General features: G+C 39.2%; 1 protein-coding gene across 1 annotated transcript in view; it reads right to left on the reverse strand.

The window, feature by feature from the left end:
• The window catches only part of LOC124795447 (glutamyl-tRNA(Gln) amidotransferase subunit B, mitochondrial), a 127812-nt gene that overhangs the window by 46673 nt on the left and 61038 nt on the right, over positions 1-20101 (reverse strand). Inside the window, exons 2-4 of the mRNA XM_047259469.1 lie at positions 19811-19958; positions 19617-19730; positions 13677-13849 (exon numbers count right to left, since the gene is read on the reverse strand). Coding sequence (XP_047115425.1) covers positions 13677-13849; positions 19617-19730; positions 19811-19958 — 435 coding nt within the window. The remainder of the gene's footprint in view (positions 1-13676; positions 13850-19616; positions 19731-19810; positions 19959-20101) is intronic.

The raw sequence follows: 20101 nt of genomic DNA on the forward strand, positions 1-20101 counted from the left end.
GAGGCACTGTCGTGAGTGATAAAATACCAGTGGTTATAGGGTTCAGAAAAGACCCATTTTTAGGGTAGGGAGGACAGAAAGAAACCAAATTTTAAGAGAGGTTAGGACTGAGACAAACCTTCAGTTTGAGAAAGAAACCAAAAAACATAATTCTAGCTTATTACATCAGCATAAACAGCTATTGGTTAAGAATTTTCAACAGTCAGCAGATATTTCAACTCTACCCAATTTTAACTCAGGCAATGTGAAATGTCAGCTATCTTTATTGCATCAAAATTTCGAGGACTGAGAAATAAAATTAATGAATTAATTATCTGCATAGATGAATTAGAGTCTTCAAACCCAGCTGACATAATCTCCCTCTCTGAACATCATGTGACCACTGATACAGAACTTTTAAGTCTTACAGGGTTTAGGTTAGCATCTCACTTTTGTAGAGCAGAAATGGAGAAAGCAGGAGTTGCCACATTCATCAGGAACTGTCATAAATTTAAGAACATAGACATTCATAAATTTTGCCTAGAACAGCATATGGAAGCATATGCAAAAGAAGTAGAATTTCACAAAAAGTCCTTCATAATATTAAGTGCATATCGAACACCTGCAGGAAACTTCAATCTGTTCATAAACCACTTTGAAGCTGTACTGGCCCATTTAACAACCAAAAACAAAGAAATAGTGGTTGCTGGTGATTTCAATGTAGATTTCCTTAAAGACTTTCCCCAATAAGAACTTATTTGAATTAGTAACACTATCATTCAACTTAATTCCCACTGTAAAGTTCCCCACTACAGTAGCCAATTGCTCACAAACAGCCATTGATAATATCTTTATAGAAAAGTCCAATGAACAAAATTATATTACAAAACCAATAGTCAATGGTCTCTCAGACCATGACATACAGTTCCTTCTGTTAAATGTTAATGCTGAACAGGATATAAAATCTTTTAAATCTGAGCTCAAGAGCTTAATCAATAAGCCAAAAATTGATTATTTTAGGACACTCCTCAGAGACATTCACTGGAATGATGTTTACACTGCTCATGGCATGAATGAAAAATATAACACTTTTGCTAATAAAGTGCTTACCTTATTTGAACACTGTTTTGTCCCAAAACTATCCAAGGTTAGAGCAAAGTCTACAAAGAAGCCATGGATTACTCAAGGAATAGGGGTATCTTGTAAAACAAAAAGAAAACTGTATCTGTCAATCCGAAACAGTTCTGATGTTGATGCTATAGCACATTACATGAAATACAGCAAAATATTAAAGACTGAAATACGGACATCAAATCAAATATATTACAAGGAAAAGATAGTCATATCAGATAACAAAATAAAGTCTATATGGGATACAGTGAAGGAGGAGACTGGTAGAACCAGACATGAAGAGGGACAAATAGCATTACGAGTAAATGATACATTGGTGACAGATGTGTATAGTGTTGCAGAACTATTTAACAAAATTTTATAACTGTTACTGAAAAGATGAGGTTGTCAGGTTCTGTGGATGCTGCTATGGAATACTCCAGACCAGACAAGTAACTTCCATAATATGAATTTGACCCTCACTACCCCCAGCAGAAATAATTTCCATCATAAAAATCTTTAAAATCAAAAACATCTAGTGGGATGATGAAATATGAACAAAGTTAATTAAAGAATGTGATTCTGAGTTAAGTAACATACTAATCTATCTGTGTAACCACTCATTTATCAGTGGAATATTTCATGAATGGTTGAAATATGCTGAAGTTAAGCCATTGTTTAAGAAGGGACATCAAACTTCTGTCCAATTTCACTTTTGCCAGAATTCTCAAAAATTTTAGAAAAAGTAATGTACAATCGGCTTTATAACCATCTTATCTCAAATAACATACTGTCAAAGTCACAGTTCGGATTTCTAAAGGGTTCTATTGAGAAGGCTATCTACACTTACAGTGAAAATGTGCTTAATTCACTAGACAAAAAATTGCAGGCAACTGGTATATTTTGTGATCTGTTAAAGGCATGTGACTGTGTAAATCACAATATCTTTTTAAGTAAATTAGATTATTATGGTGTAACAGGAAAAGCTGCAAAATGGTTCAAATCTTATATCTCTGGCAGGAAACAAAGGGTGTTATTAGGAAAGAGACATGATATCAGGCATCATCCAACTGGGAACTAATTACATGTGGGGTCCCACAAGGTTCCACTTTAGGACCCTTACTTTTTCTTCTGTATATCAACGACCTTTCATCAGTAACATTACTAGATGCCAAGTTCGTTTTGTTTGCCAATGATACAAACATTGCAATAAATAGGAAATCAAGTGTAGTCTTAGAACGATCAGCTAATAAAATATTTGTGAACTTTAATCACTGATTCCTAGCCAATTCTTTATCACTAAACTTTGAAAAAACACACTACATGCAGTTCAGAACTTGTAAGGAGTGCCCCACAAGTATATGCCTAACATATAATGACAGGCAGATAGAAGAAGTGGACAGTGTTAAATTCTTGGGATTACAGCTTGACAATAAATTCAACTGGGAGGAGCACACCACAGAACTGCTGAAGCATCTTAACAAATCTCTATTGGCAATGTGAACTGTGTCAGACATAAGGGATATAAAAATGAAAAAGCTGGCATACTATGCTTACTTTCATTGCATAATGTCAGATGGGATTATTTTTTGGGGCAATTCATCAAGCCAAGCTAAAGTTTTCCAGGCACAAAAATGTGCAGTCTACTGCTCCCCAATATATTTATTCCTTAATGAAATTTGTCATTAAAAATATATCACTTTTTCAAATCAACAGCTCCATACATGGAATCAGCACTAGAAATAAGAATAATCTTCACAAGAATTTAAAGTCACTTACTCTTGTACAAAAAGGTGTGCATTATTCAGGAACACACATTTTCAATAACTTGCCAGCAGCCACAAAAAGCTTAACAATCAATGAAATTCAGTTTAAGAGAAGCCTAAAGGATTTACTGGTGGCCAACTCCTTCTACTCTATTGATGAATTTCTCAGCAGAACCAACTGGTTTTTTGTGCATATCTCTCTCTCTCTCTCTCTCTCTCTCTCTCTCTCTCTCTCTCTCTCTCTCGCCCCCCCCCCCCCCTCTCTCTCTGCACAATTTTAGTGCAGTAATGTGTTCTTTGTAAATAAGTGTGTGTGTGTGTATGTGTGTGTGTAAATGCAATCTAACTTCCGCACCATTTCAGTGCAGTAATATGTTCATTGTAAATAAGTATTATAGTAGTTCTATTACATGTTTATTACCTTATAAATAAAAAAACTTTTTTATTTTTAATTCAATGCATTAGTGTTTTGTATTGAGCAAGCAGTAAAGGAAACAAAAGATAAGTTCGGAGTAGGTATTAAAATCCATGGAGAAGAGGTTCGCCGATGACATTGTAATTCTGTCAGAGACAGCAAAGGACTTGGAAGAGCAGTTGAATGGAATGGACAGTGTTTTAAAAGGAGGGTATAAGATGAACATTAACAAAAGCAAAATGAGGATAATGGAATGTAGTCGAATTAAGTCGGGTGATGCTGAAGGAATTAGATTAGGAAATGAGACACTTCAAAGTTGTAAAGTTTTGCTATTTGGGGAGCAAAATAACTGATGATGGTCAAAGTAGAGAGGATATAAAATGTAGACTGGCAATGGCAAGGAAAGTGTTTCTGAAGAAGAGAAATTTGTTAACATCAAGTATAGATTTAAGTGTCAGGAAATCGTTTTTGAAAGTATTTGTATGGAGTGTAGCCGCGTTTGGAAGTGAAACATGGACGATAAATAGTTTGGACAAGAAGAGAATAGAAGCTTTCGAAATATGGTGCTCCAGAAGAATGCTGAAGATTAGATAGGTAGATCACATAACTAATGAGGAGGTATTGAATAGAATTGGGAAGAAAAGGAGTTTGTGGCACAACCTGACCAGAAGAAGGGATCGGCTGGTAGGACATGTTCTGAGGCATCAAGGGATCACCAATTTAGTATTGGAGGGCAGGGTGGAGGGTAAAAATCGTAGAGGGAGACCAAGAGATGAATACACTAAGCAGAATCAGAAAGATGTAGGCTGCAGTAGGTACTGGGAGATGAAGAAGCTTGCACAGGATAGAGTAGCATGGAGAGCTGCATCAAACCAGTCTCAGGATGGAAGACCACAACAACAAAGTGTTTGTAAAATGATTCTTTCATATAGTGATCATTTTAAAAAAATTAAAAAAATTAAAAAAATAAAAGAAGAAGAAGAAGAAGAGACAGAGAGAGACGATCATCCTACTTGGGACCTGTGGAAGGTAGATTAGCTTATTTATTTCAGTTGTAAATATTTGTCATGTATTATTGTTTTTCTGACATGCTCTACATCCTGGAGGACCTCCTCACTATGGATGAACTGGAATGAAAGTAAATCTAATCTAATCTAATAATCATGGGAGACTGCAATGCTGTAGTAGAGGAAGGGGTAGAAGACCAAGATACAAGAGAATATGGACTTAGTTGAGGGAATGAGAGAGAAGAAAAACTCTTTGAGTGCTGCAGTAAGTTTCAGGGTAATAGTAAATTGCTGTTCAAGAAACACCATTCAAAAACCATACAGGTTTAGGCAGGCTACACTTGGAAAAGGCCAGGAGACTTGGGAAGACACATCATGGTAAGAGATTCTGAAATCAGATATTGGAGTCTAAGGTATACCTAGGAGCAGATATACACTTAGATCACAGTTACATAATGATTAAGAGTAGGCTGAAGTTTACGAGAACTGTCAGGAAAAATCATAATGTGAAGAGGTGGGGTACTGAGATATTGAGGACTAATGATGTGTATTTGAAATCCTCTGATGCTGTAAATTCTGTGAGAATGAATACCACAGTCCCAGCAGTTCTGTTTTAGAGGAATGAACATCCACTAATAGAGCAATCACAGAAGTTGGACTGACACTGAAAGCACAAAGAAGGTAATTGGGAAGAAACCTTGGGTGACAGGAGAAATATTTCAGCTTATCAGTGGAATATAAGTGACACAAGTTTGCAGGGAGCAAACTGTCATTGGTAAATGGAGAAAGCCTTTCAGCTAAGACCGTTGGTATTTTTATTTTATTTCACAATGATTAGCTTAGAAAGAATCTTGTTGTCATCATCATATCTTCAGAAAATTTTTATTAACAACCATATATTGCAGCAAAAAAGTATGCTCATTGTATTGGTGATACGTATGCATGTTAATAAGAATTTTCTGAAGATCCAATTACAGCAAGATTGTGTTGAATCCAGTTACTGTGAAATAAAATAAAAATACCAAGTGATCTTGGCAGCAAAAGATAATCGATGAAAGAAGGAAATCCATGAAATGTTTATGAAAAGAAAGGAATATGGCAATGTAAGCCATTTAGAAACAAAACCAATAGGAAATACAGGGGAGCTAAAGCAAATTGCCTGCAAAAATGTGAAAAAAAAAACTAAAAGCAAAAGGTAATTTGAAAGACAGATTCAACATCTAGAAGAGTTAAAATACATTTTATGAGACAAAATGCAAAGCTATCAGCAACCAGAGTGCAAAGCTGTTTAACTGTTAAACACAAATGAGAAAGACAATAGGTGGAAAGAATACATCCAGGGTCTCTACAAGTCAGAGGAAGTGTCTGACATAATATCAGTCAGAGACTGGTGACAACACAACCACAGCCCCAGTCCCTCCCTCAGCCCAAAAAAACGAGGATACTTCTGGAAGGATGAGAATTTGAATCACATTCCTCCTTAATGTGAGTCCAGTGGTTTAACCACTGAGTCATCATGCTCAGTGTTGATTACAAGAATTGAAGGCATTAATTATTTTAAAATGAGTATGTCTTCTGAAAGTAGAGGGAGGAATGTTTCAAGTGTAAAAATTGACAATTGTGTGATTGTAAGTACTGTTCTATAGGTTTAACATCTACTGAAGTGCAGTACTGGCAGACAGTAAGGCAAAGGGTTGTCTCCCTGGAAACATACAAGTGAAGAGAGCAAGGAAAAATACCAGCAAATGTGTTAGTTGAATCATTCAAGAAAAATTCAAGGGAAGTGCCATATTTTTGTCTTCAGTTCTATCTATGGAAACTGTTCAGAAACATGGAATTGACATGTTTTTGGAAAGCTTGCCATGTTTTTGAAAGCATGACAATATCAATGAACACATTTGGAGAGTGTACTGACTGGCAGTTGTGGCACTGAAAACAGAGCAGGTGGCTTGGGTCGTACAGCTCTGATCTCATGCCTTGTGTCACACTGGAATCTTGCCTTAGGCATTCTGTTAATTCTTGGAATGCTAGGTTTGCAAGGCATGGAGGTTGTGTATACTTTTGGAAAGTAGGAAAGAGTTATTGAAAGACCGAGCCTGTGAGGCAGTGAATGAGAAGTGCCTGTGAGAGTGTAACCTATGAAAGGTGTATGGTTCGTTGTACGAGATTTGGTCCAGTATACAGTTTTAATTTGTCAGGAACTTTCATAACAGTAAACACTTTATAACAGAATGAAAGAATCATTCAGTGTAAATACTGTCAACACATTGGAACTATGTAATCAGTTGACTATCTACCAATTTCAGACATGTTCTCTCTTAAGTCAATCCACAATAAGAGAATCTAACCAAGTTCCCTTGGGAATATCTCTGAGCTATTCTTCATCTAACTTTTTACTAAGAAACTGAATAAAGATTATCTACATCTACATCTACATGATTACTCTGCAATTCACAATTAAGTGCTTGGGAGAGGGTTTATCGAACCACAATCATACTATCTCTCTACCATTCCACTCCCGAACAGTGCGCGGAAAAAACGAACACCTAAACCTTTCTGTTCGAGTTCTGATTTCTCTTATTTTATTTTGATGATCATTCCTACCTATGTAGGTTGGGTTCAACAAAATATTCTTGCATTCGGAACAGAAAGCTGGTGACTGAAATTTCGTAAATAGATCTCGCCGCGACGAAAAACGTCTTTGCTTTAATGACTTCCATCTCAACTCGCGTATCATATCTGCCACACTCTCTCCCCTATTACATGATAATACAAAATGAGCTGCCCTTTTTTTGCACCCTTTCGATGTCCTCCGTCAATCCCACCTGGTAAGGATCTCACACCGCGCAGCAATATTCTAACAGAGGACGAATGAGTGTACTGTAAGCTGTCTCTTTAGTGGACTTGTTGCAACTTCTAAGTGTCCTGCCAATAAAACACAACCTTTGGCTCACCTTCCCCACAATATTATCTATGTGGTCTTTCCAACTGAAGTTGTTCGTAATTTTAACACCCAGGTACTTAGTTGAATTGACAGCCTTGAGAATTGTACTATTTATCGAGTAATCGAATTCCAACGGATTTCTTTTCGAACTCATGTGGATCACCTCACACTTTTCATTATTTAGCGTCAACTGCCACCTGCCACACCATACAGCAATGTTTTCTAAATCACTTTGCAACTCATACTGGTCTTCGGATGACCTTACTAGATGGTAAATTACAGCATCATCTGCGAACAACCTAAGAGAACTGCGCAGATTGTCACCCAGGTCGTTTATATAGATCAGGAACAGCAGAGGTCCCAGTATGCTTCCCTGGGGAACACCTGATATCACTTCAGTTTTACTCGATGATTTGCCGTCAATTACTACGAACTGTGACATTCCTGACAGGAAATCACGAATACAGTCGCACAACTGAGACAATACCCCACAGGCCCGCAGCTTGATTAGAAGTCGCTTGTGAGGAACGGTGTCAAAAGCTTTCCGGAAATCTAGAAATACGGAATCAATTTGAGATCCCCTGTCGATAGCGGCCATTACTTCGTGCGAATAAAGAACTAGCTGCATTGCACAAGAACGATGTTTTCTGAAACCATGCTGATTACGTATCAATAGATCATCCCCTTCGAGGTGACTCATAAAGTTTGAATACAGTATATGCTCCAAAACCCTACTGCAAACCAACATCAATGATATAGGTCTGTAGTTCGATGGATTACTCCTACTACCCTTCTTAAACACTGGTGCTACCTGCGCAATTTTCCAATCTGGAGGTACAGATCTATCAGTGAGCGAGCGGTTGTATATGATTGCTAAGTAGGGAACTATTGTATCAGCGTAATCTGAAAGGAACCTAATCGGTATACAATCTGGACCTGAAGACTTGCCCGTATCAAGCGATTTGAGTTGCTTTGCAACCCCTAAGGTATCTACTTCTAAGAAACTCATACTAGCAGCTGTTCGTGTTTCTAATTCTGGAATATTCCATTTGTCTTCCATGGTGAAGGAATTTCGGAAAACCACGTTCAATAACTCTGCTTTAGCGGCACAGTTGTCGGTAACAGTACCATCGGCACTGCGCAGTGAAGGTACTGACTGGGTCTTGCCGCTTGTGTACTTTACATACGACCAGAATTTCTTCGGATTTTCTACCAAATTTCAAGACAATGTTTCGTTGTGGAACCTATTAAAGGCATCTCGCATTGAAGTCCGTGCCAAATTTTGCGTGTCTGTAAATTTTAGCCAATCTTCGGGATTTCACGTTCTTCTGAACTTTGCATGCTTTTTCCGTTGGCTCTGCAACAGCGTTCAGACCTGTTTTGTGTACCATGGGGGAACAGTTCCATCTCTTACCAATTTATGAGGTATGAATCTCTCAACTGCTGTTGCTACTATATCTTTGAATTTGAGCCACATCTCTTGCTTGGGTAGCTCTGTTGGTAGAGCACTTGCCCGCTAAAGGCAAAGGTCCCAAGTTCGAGTCTCGGTCCGGCACACAGTTTTAATCTGCCAGGAAGTTTCATATCAGCACACACTCTGCTGCAGAGTGAAAATCTCATTCAGAATCATCCTTGTGCCCCAGTGAGGGCCATCGGTCTGTCGCCGCTGCCTTCACCTCCACCCTCGACACCTGTTCCGGCACCCTCATCACGTGTCCTGGCCTCCCTGAGTCAGACCCACTCCTCCTTGTGGAAGTCATCATCTCTTTCCTCTCCTGGGTCCAGCACCCTGATACATGCTGCTCGCCCTTGCCGTTGATGCTTTACTGCACTTCCACCACCAACTGGGCCTTAACCATTGGGTTCTTCAGCACTGGCAACCCTGGTGTCTCCATCTGAGCACCCTGTGGCCATCACCCTCATCACACTTCTGCCACATCAAGTGCCAAACATCAAGATGCTGGCAGCACCCTTATTGCTGGTCATCCATTGTGGTCTTTGAGGGGGGCCGGGGGCACATGGAAGTGTCATTTATCACTACAATGCCTGCATCAGAGGAGCACTCTTTCCCCAAGAGGAGAGGGGTGTACAACCCTTTATACAACACTTGGATACACGCCATGGCACGTGTGCTACACTTGAAGCATTCTGGCCACTGAAGGCCATCTGCAGTGGTTTGCAAGGCTAGTGCACATGGCAAGACGTCCACAGTACTACCTACTGGAGCCCTCCTCTATATAAAGATAGTGCAGCTTCTCAGATTGTACTATAGCTTATTGCACTGTTTCTACATTTGTTGTTTACTTGAATATGGATCAATAAACTTATGTTCTTAGAGGCCAAATAATTGGTTGTGTCTAGTGTTACACCTCAACTACAGGCAGACAACATCTACTGACAGATCTGTCTTATTCTTCAGACTTGCTGAGAGCTAAAGCTTTTACGTAACAGCTGTACTAGGAAAGCATGTATCAAGTGCAGAACATTCATAAGTGAATATTTATCTCACAAATAAAATAAAAAATAATTATTTTGTCATTAGTTCAAGAAATTCTACAAGGAAGTGTGATTGGTAATATTAAACAATGATAACAAATCACACATTTAGCAGTGTTAATAAAGTCCCTTGCATCTGACTCCACTGATATGACACTAAGGACGAAAGAGAGGATGTGATTTGTGACACTGCCATACACAGACACTCAAACTGAGAGCAAGAAAGTATCCAAACTGAATACTATTAAGGCAGTCCCTTCACCTATTATCCTTCATAACATATCTCATTGGTTTACACACAAACAAATGAATGATATCTTAGAAAATTGTATTTTTATGGTGGAGAAGTATTTTTATTAAACAAGCAACAAAAAATATCTGTAGCTTCAGTACAACTCAAAACATATTTCAGTGAAACACAATGAAGTGATTAAGGCTTTTTCACTTCATTAGACTCAGCCTCAGAGACTGAGGTCATCAGTCAGAAATTTGCAATGCCACACTCAAAATGATTGAACTATTTTATGATAATTCTAAATAAAGACAGTAGGTTAAAAAGGGGTTTCTGTGCCCTCTGCACTAAGGAGAGTTTTCAGTTTTGCCAATGACAATCACTTTTTGCTCTCTTATAAATAACTGCTTGAAATAATTCTGCTCAAACTGATGACATAAGTGTTTTATAGAGATATGCCCCAAGCATTCTTTGGAGACTTGATAACTGAATATTAACCATAAATCTCTTCAAACAGTTACTTTTACCAGCAAGATACGGTACTCTTTAATGACTTTGTGCCAGACAATACCTATTAATAAACATTACTGTGTGATATTGTGATAGAGACTGCCCACAACAAGACTGAATGTCACCTGGTGGCACTCCGAGCAAGTGAAGCGACCTGGTAAGGAAAGTACAGGGTGGTCCAAAAGTCCGGAAACACCCTCATAAAATTCAAATGGAGTAGCAAACAAGGAAACAGAGTCCCTACACAAGAGGAATGGGAAGGGGGAAACTTTATAGGCTAATCTAATCTAATCTAATCTAATCTAATCTAATCTGTCAGCAACATGGCGACCATCATGAAAGCCGCCATCTTGGATTCAACTCCAAAATTTCAAATGGGAATGTGGTCATGTGACATATCAAACACATGGAGAATTTCACCAGAAAAACAACGCCGTTGTTATTTTGAACATAGCTTTATTCATTCACGGATTATAGCCAGTTACATGTGGCAGTGGTGGGACGTTCCGCAGCATGTGTGTTATGTGCCGAAGAGACATTACACTGATGTTACACAGTCATAGGAATGGCTCGATATGTTGTCCATTATGTTGGATTGTTAATGCTATCCTCCGAACCCAGTCCTGATGAACTTTGACCAACACATCTGGCTGAATTTAACCTCACACATCAACAATGCACTGCTTTAGATGATGCAAATCCCATATTTTCACAGAATAAACCAGTGCTTTGACATGACCCCAAAGATAAAAGTCCAAAGGAATCAAATCTGGTGAATGTGGTGGCCACTCCACAGCACCCCTACGACCAATCCACTTTTGAGGGAACTGCACATCCAGGTATGCTCGCACATTGTGCTCATAATGTGGTGGGGCTCCACCATGCTGGAAGAATTCCGAAAATGTCCCAACCTCCGTTAACAATGAGGGAAACACTTCTTCATCCAATAACCTCAGATAACCGTTGGCTGTTAATGTACCATCAATAAAAAAAAGGTCCAACGGCTTTGGTACCCTACACATCACACCAGACCATCATTTTTTGTGAGTCGACGGTTTTGGAAGCATCAATCCAGTGCGGATTTGTGTTGGACCAGTATCTGTAATTCTGCTTGTTCACTTCACCATTGATAAAGAAATTGGCTTCAACACTGAACAGCACCTGATAGGGGAAACGTGGGTTTATCTGCAGCTGCTGTGGCACCCATTCTGCGAACTGTAGCCGACGGTCTGGGTCATCTTTGTTCAGGTGTTGGAGCAGCTGAATTTTGTATGGGTGCCATTTGCGCTGCGATTAAATTCGCAGTATGGAGGTACGGCTAACCCCACATTCATGTGACAGGCGACGAGTACTTCATGGCGGACTCTTGCTAAATGATGCCAACATGCTCACTGTTATTGCTTCATCAGTGGCAGATTTTGGTCTTCCAGCCTTAGGTTTATCTGTGACAGAACCTGTCGCTCGGAATTTGGCCAAAAGCTTGGCAACTGTGCTGTGAGTGATGGGCTGTCTGGTTGGGTGACGACTGTTTAAATCCTCAGCAATGACCTATGTGGTTCTATCTCCTGGTATCAAGATGATTTCAATGCGTTCTTCATGTGTTAAGGACATTTTGTAACCTGTAAATAAGGAAACAATGATTAAAACGTTAACATGAGTAAATGATACCTAACAGTTAAACACATGTAACATATCAGGCATGGGATAGTCACTTTGCACCATTTCAGACTCCATTTTATGACTTCTCAGTACGTAATACTCAAGCTGCTGAGTGTACCACTGCTGCCGCACGTAATTGGCCTTAACCCAAGAATGAATAAAGGTATTTTAAAATAACAACGGAATTGTTTTTCTGGTGAAATTCTCTGTCTGTTTGATATGTCACATGACTACATTCCCATTTGAAACTTTGGAGTTGAATCCAAGATGGCGGCCATGTCAAGGGTCTTGAAAAGTATTCAGAAGTCTGAACCTGACGGGCTAAATTAAAAGAACTAGTAGTGTATATAAAAGGCATGATTAAACCAAACGATTGGTAGAAAATTTCATTTTTTACTGCCAAAACCCCCTCCCCCATAAGTTGCTTAAAATCCTCCCCAAAGGGGGAGCAATCTGGCAACACTGTTAAGTATAGTGCCTATTAAAACTACACATAATCATGTGCACTCCTTGCTGCTCTCTGCGAGATCTACTGCATTTAACACAAATTTCCTTTAGTTTCGCTATGCAGTACATTTTTATTTTGTTGCCAGATAACTACCAGTTTCAGTTTTGCAGAAATTGTCTATTAAATTGGTCAGACTATGCCACTGTATAGAGGACAGCACAGATCATACCACAAATTTGTTGAGGTTATGTTATAATACTTAGTATCAACACAGTTTTTATTTCATAACAATGTTAATACTTTTCATGTTCTTACCTTTCTGTTTTGGAAACATTTCTCTTCCACTGATAAGGATGCCTCTTCCTTTTCCAGGAGGGACTGTCACACCTGGTCTTGTTCAGGTCATTTGCAAATACTAAGATGGGTTCGAATTCTTGCAGAATTCCTATTATTTCAATAACTTCCACTTCGTTTGTACTATCTGCTGTATTTAAATGTCCACAAAATCACATATCTTCTGCAAAACACTCACACCAATATGTCAACAAGCACCCTGCTGATCAGCTGAACTGTGCTTGCCAGCATATATATTGCAAAAGTGGCTGTGTGAGCTTCACTGTTGCATATGTGTTTGCTACAGTGCAGCCAACCTAACTCTGAATGTGAAAAATATTTCTTCTATTCATAACAAACTGAAATGTAGCTTTTAATGTCTAGATTGGTAAATCTGATGTCAGTTGGTGTGCTTTTCATCTGGACATGGCATGGTGACCACCATGCCTGTTGAACTTGGCGGGTTATGTAAGCTTCGGACATTTAGTGGGCTTTGCACCTGAAGACAATGTGCAGTTAACAGCTTTTGCAACTGAAAACAATTTTCTACGGCAGTTTTCAATGGCCTATAGTGGGCTTTGCACCCTGAAACCTATTCCCTCATGTAGGTGCTGAAAAAATCTATGACAGTAAGCCCATCTCAAAACCAACAAAAAATGCATTTAGCGGCTTTTGCATTTGGGTTACTTTGAGGATGTGATTGAGAGATATGGAGGGGGGGGGGGGGGTGGAAGGGTGAGGAGGAGGATGAAAACAGATTAATGGCTTTCATGATACCTGTTCAAAATTTCATCATGAAGAGATTTTCCACTATCTTGTTCAAGCTGCAGCTGATGTATCCTTGCTGTTTTCTTATAAGGCTTCTTATGCACACCTTGGGTAAAAACATGGAAATCTATTTGCCCACCTTGAGCTAGTGGAAGGCGTTGTTGCGTAATTTGGTAGCCAGCCTGAAAATAGAGATGATGCAAATAAGGCAGACAAATGGAAAGGACAGATGAGGGAGCCTTTTTTGTTATATACTCTTTGTTCTTTTTACACTCAACTACAGCTGAAATAGATGTGACTCCTACAATTTTTTCCAATAAATGATGTAAACAGCTAATTGGTTCCATAAAGTTTATAGTAATAAATATTGACCAGGTTTAAATACCACTAGGGCTATCTTCTACAGAAGGAATAACATCACATAACTTACATTACATTAAAAATATAAGCATTCATTATGAGCTAAGAGGCACAGGTCAAAGAACAGAAATCATAGATTAAGTCCTTCATGGATCTACGATATCTGTTATTTGCCTTGAGCATTTTAGTTCATAATGTATGCTTATAATTTTAACATAATGTATGTTATGTGTCTTTATTACTTACTTCTGAAGAATGTACCACTTGTAGATTGAAGTCCAGCTGAGTAAATGTGGCTACCAAGCAAAACAGGTAGTCTGTGATTACATTTTCCGCATCTCAGATGTGTCTGATGTCGGTGGTAAATTGAAAGATCAGGTTGAGATGGTGAAAGCACCTGGTGTGGCATTAACAGAAGGGTTTTTGATCACATCTGCAAGAGCCTTTTGGTCAGTGTAAATGGTTAGAGGGCGTCCTTGAATGTCATCCTGGAAACAGCGAACCACCTCATTTATGGCCAAGAGCTCTCTACCAGGAGTTGACCACTTCTTCTGAATATCGCTCAGTTCCGAGAGAAGAAATGCAGCAACTGTTTCACACCAGTGATCTCTTGTTGCAGTACTGTGCCCATCGCATGGTCGCTGGTGTCTGCGATGATCATGAGGTGTGCATCCAGTGATGGAAGGGCGAGGGTGACAGCCTGTGTGAGGTCAGATTTAATTTTGTCGAGGGCCATTTGCATTTCAGGCATCCATGTCAGGCATCCATGTCAGGCATCCATGTCAGGCATCATCATTTGTTGGTGGTGTTCCTGCCGTGCGGTGGCTCAGTAAGAGGCAAGAGTGTTTCAGCAGCATGTGGGAGATGGTGCCTGTAAAAACTGATGTCTCTGAGGAGGGAGGAAGGAGGCGAATCTGTTCCCTTTTTTCTGGCGTGGGGCGTATCCCCAAAGTGTCAAATAAATGTCCAACGAGGGTGACACAGGGTTGCCGTAGTTGGCATTTATCGTTATTAATCATGAAACCATGTGCTGCTAACTTGTCCAATATGGTGCATAAATGAATCTCATGTTCACTGCGAGTCTGCGAGAAAATTATCACGTCATCTAGGTCAGCATAGCAGAAGGACATGTTAAATAGAAAGCCATCAATAAACCTCTGCCAGGCCTCAGCCAATTTTTTTAACTAACACAGTATAAATAAAAAATCAAACAGACCAAACGGTGTGGTTATTGCAGGTTTAGTATACGCTCGTCAGCCACAGAAGTCTGTAAATAGCACCTTTTACAGTCAACAACACTGAATACAGTGGCACCAGAAACTTCGTTTGTGAAGTCTTGTAAGTTTGGTATAGGGTAGCTGTCTGTTATAGTCCAGCTCTTGAGATACCGATAATTGCCACAGAATCACCTAGTATTATCCCTTTTGAGGACGAGTTTGATAACAGAAGCCCAGGCACTGTCAGATTGTCATACAATACCAATACTAACACACAAGAGTTCATCCACGTTGGCTTTTGTCGCTTTGAGTTTGTGCGGAGGTAGGTGGTGGGGGTGACGGCGGACTAGTGGGCCAGGAGTGGTGTTGATGCAATGAATTGCCCCGTCATGGATGGTACCAATAGTTTGTGGCCGGAAGGGCTGGCGTGAAGTGTGAGCTGAGGGCATAGCAATAATGTTATTGTAACACCATTGTCAATGGATGATCAGTCACAGAGGCACTATCAATAACACTGAGTGTGGTCAGGCGATCACAGTTAGGTAACGGGACTTGACTGACCTGTTTTGAGGCCAACGTAACGTCTTCATCATCGGGCAGTGGGTGTACACATTGCAGGATTGTGAGTTTCTGTTAAGCCGCATGATGCTCACTAGATGTCTCGGCGATGCATGAGCAGAGAAGGTTGTTGGTCACTAGCATATACAAGTTGGAATGCAGGAGTTTGGAAAGCATGGCACATGTCATGCAGAGCCAGAAGCATTTGACATCTCTGACTGCAAAGTAGGAGACAGCTGTGTATCTTTAGCAGGTAGGGAGTCACTGATCTTGCCACTGATCAGTCGTTAGCCAATGTGGTGCAGGAGCAAAACATAGTTCAGGCCTGGCAGTAAATAGTAGTGCCTGAGGAAGTTGGCTCCTGTAGTCTGTCTGTAAACTCAAGAGAGTGAGCAGCGCTTTTGGTGGGAGGAGTGGCCTTTCCTGCAAGGACCATGTCACTGGCCTACAGAGGCACCCAAAATTATTTGCCCGTAACCGGACTAGCAGTGTAGATCAGTGTGCAGTGACATAAGTTGCTTCTGTTCATGGGACCTTAATTGCCAGCATTAGTCAGTTAACTTTGTATACTTCCTGATATGCTTCGGTATCCAAAAGTGATGGATAATCATCCTGTATTACAAGAAAATGTGCAGAATAGGAAAAAGAGGTATTTGTGGAGTAATGAGCGTTTGATTGTCCCTAATCATATTACAGTGAATGTTAAAGAGGCGACACAACAAGAGCTCTTGGCTAATATTACCAATCCCAATCAAAGAGATGCAATATATGCAAATGTCAGTCTTGTCACAATACGATTCGTGGGGAAGGACTGTGAAAAAAAACCACACCGTTACTGGAATCACCATGAAGGAAAACTAACAATTTTGGGAGGAAATGCAACAAATGATGGAGGACTTCTGCATAAATCAAAAAATAGTGCCAACATTAAGGAAATTACTTACTGCCATAAAACAAAAGATCCATTTTCGTTCGCAAAAAGATGTTTCACACAAGACACTGCGTGAAATGGGATTTATATGTAAAAGATATGTACATAAATGAAAGACTTTGGTACAGAGAATGGATATAATTGACTGGTGATATAAGTACTTGATGCAAGCGAGGAAATTAAGGGAGCTACGCAGACACTTCTTTTATGTTGATGAAACTTGTGTGGACAACAACAAAATGTTGGCAGGGTCCTGGTGTTGATGGCATTATGGACAATGTTAGTGGAAGCAATAGGATCATTGTAGCCAATACTGGATCAAAATATGGGTTTTTACCCAATGCACAGTTAATTTATTAAGTGGATAAAGTGGGATGCGCAACTGGGGACTATCATGGGCAAATGAACTACGAAAATTATTCAAATTGGATATCGACTAAAGTAACTCTGAATCTGCCAAACTGTGTTGTTGTTATGGACAACACTTCACATCACAACAAGGAGCATAACAAACCTCCAACTACATCCTCGAATAAAAGGTAGCAAAAGTGCTAAACTGTTTTCCAAGATAAATGCAGTCAAATATGTTCCAAACCAATAAATACCTTTATCACTAGTTGTACAAAATCAACAATAATGTAAGAACTTCACAGGAAAATTAATTAATTTTTTGATAATAGAATATGATCCCATGGAACAGCAGCATTTTAATGTATTCTGTCACTAAATCTCTATCTCAGTTTCTACTCACCTAATTCACTCACCTAATTCTAAGACATACTCTTAAAACATATATGCAATAGCTGTCCTAAACACTGCTGAAATTTCCTTTGAAACATGTACACCGATTCTGTGCTTCTATAAAAAGCTTGATGTACGAGGTGCATTCACAGATTAATTTGTATTTTTTGGTAAGAACTTTATTTTTTAATCTAAAGCAATGTTATCCTCTTTTAAATATTCCCCATTACATACTATACACTTATGCCAGAACTTTTTCCAATACCCAAAACACTTGGAACTGTTTCTTCGGAATAGTTTATAGCTCTCTCAACTATCCATTTTCAATCTCATCCATTCTTGTAAAACCACTGTTCTTTAAGGCCTGCTTTGAAATTTATACTACTTGTATGGCCTTGTTTTACTCATAGCAGACTCACCAAAAGCAATATTTAACATTCCTAAAAATTTGATACTTTATTCCATTCTTATAAAAAAGTTTAATAAAGATTTTCTAATCTATTTATATGCTAAACAAATAATTGTTGATACTACGAAAACATACGTAACATTTTAGGCAGCTGACAATAGACTAAATGCCCAATATGCATTACACCTTATGGCTACTTTCCAGACATTTCCATGAAGACAGTGACAAAAAAAGTAGTGCGAATAGGACTAATGCAACATGTGAAATTATAAATTTCTTGCACTTCAAAGAAAACTTCTACTTTTTAGTAGAAACACAGAGTAAGAACAAGCCTTAAATTCTACAGATTGATTGCACAATATGGGGTTCATTTTACAAGTAGCAGTAGAGGAAAGTAAATTCACATGGACAGGCATTCGGTTCTATGTCTTAATAGAATCCCAACTTCTATTCCTTAATTAATATTTTTTACTCTATAATGTTGTATTTCATAATAATCTATTGTCTTTTTTTTCCTTATGTTCTTAATCCATTTATCTAAAAATAAACATTGCCAGAATGTATCTGTACACGGTGTTGCCACAGATTTAAAGCACTCGCCATGGCAGGGGCAGTACTATGTTACGAAACAGCCTGTAGAAGCACCTTTTGATGTACCTGGGTAGGCAGAGAGGGCACTCATTTGCTCGCTCTTGAGTTTACCAACAGACTATATGACAGGTTCCACTGTTTCAGCCACCAAGAAGATCCGGGGCATAGGTGTGTGGCTGCAACAATCAAGAGCGATCGATGCAGTGCCAGTCACCAGTATCACGGAGTCATTGGATGTGTGGAACTGTGAAAATGTAGCAGGAGCAAAAGACAGTGGAATCATGCTGACATCGGCTCCATTGTTGGCTAGAAGGTAAGATTTTAGTTGCACATCATAAACAAAGAGGCAAGAGCCATCCGGTCGCAGATGAGACGTGCAGGCACTATCACCAAGTGGTAATCTGTGGCAACTTGAAGAGGATAAGCAACCCGGTGCACCGGTACCAAGCCATGAGATCAGTTTGCGCATGAGCAAGTCTGAATGTAACATAAGTGCGTCACAGCTGAAGCGAGTGTGAAATCTGCAGAGGCAGTCTGCATGGTCAGGTGTAGTGCCCAGCTGACTTACATTATTTTGACTGACAGGCCCAAGTTGGTGACTGGGCAGAGACGCACTGGTGGTAGTCTGCACTGTAGGCATTTGTTTATATTTGTCGCCCTCCAACCATCTTAGGATTTTGATGATCTAATGCGTCAAATGGACAGAATTTTGCACCCAATCCTTCAGGAGGACATCCAACAACTCAATCAATCAGTGCCAAGCCAAATAACATTTGTGTAAGAGCCATAGGTAGACCAACACATTATTAACTTGCTCAGTTTATGATGCTCTTTCTCTTGAATAAATTATCCAATTTCTTTAAAGTCAATTCTGCCATTAGACTTGTTTATTTACAGCATTACATTACACTTACACAATCATGATTTCAGCTTCAAAGTGCCATTATCAAGTGTTTTAAGTGTTACAAATTGCCTAAGATGGCATTCTGCCATATTAAAATACACTATTAGACACACTGTCTAAGAGTCGATATATCTGGCAGAGCCTACTGCTTTGTTTCACTACTGAGTACACCATCTTGACACTTAAAAATGCTAACATGCATTAATGTCAAAATAATTAATAAATTGATATATCTTACTGGAAGATCAGAGTAAAAGTAATGTTTACGATCAAACAGTGACATCGCATTTATCCTGCATGATAAGGATAAAGCTGTCAGTACACCTGCTTCAACACATCTGCGATTCAGAACCTGCAAAATTACAATTGGACTATTACTGACAATGAAAATATTCTCATAGAAGTATATAAAAAATGAAAAGTATTTCTTACTGGAAGAGTTCCTGGAATAGCTGCATCAAACAGTGAAACACTTGTATTAACTGGCAGCCCAAATTCAGTTCCTGCTCCAGAGAACAGCTTTGAATTTGATAAAATTTGAGCATGAATTTCCAGTCCAACAACAGATGTCCATTTAGACCTAAAAGAGAGATAACACTAGTTCATAACTACTGCAAAGTATGTTCTGTAGCATTAGAATGTATACCAAACATCCTGGAGCATAACAATAAACAAGAAAAGAATGTGTAGAACTCTGGTACACATTGATAGTGAATGATAGAC

The sequence above is a fragment of the Schistocerca piceifrons genome, chromosome 4 (assembly GCF_021461385.2).
Source record: "Schistocerca piceifrons isolate TAMUIC-IGC-003096 chromosome 4, iqSchPice1.1, whole genome shotgun sequence".
NCBI lineage: Eukaryota > Metazoa > Arthropoda > Insecta > Orthoptera > Acrididae > Schistocerca > Schistocerca piceifrons.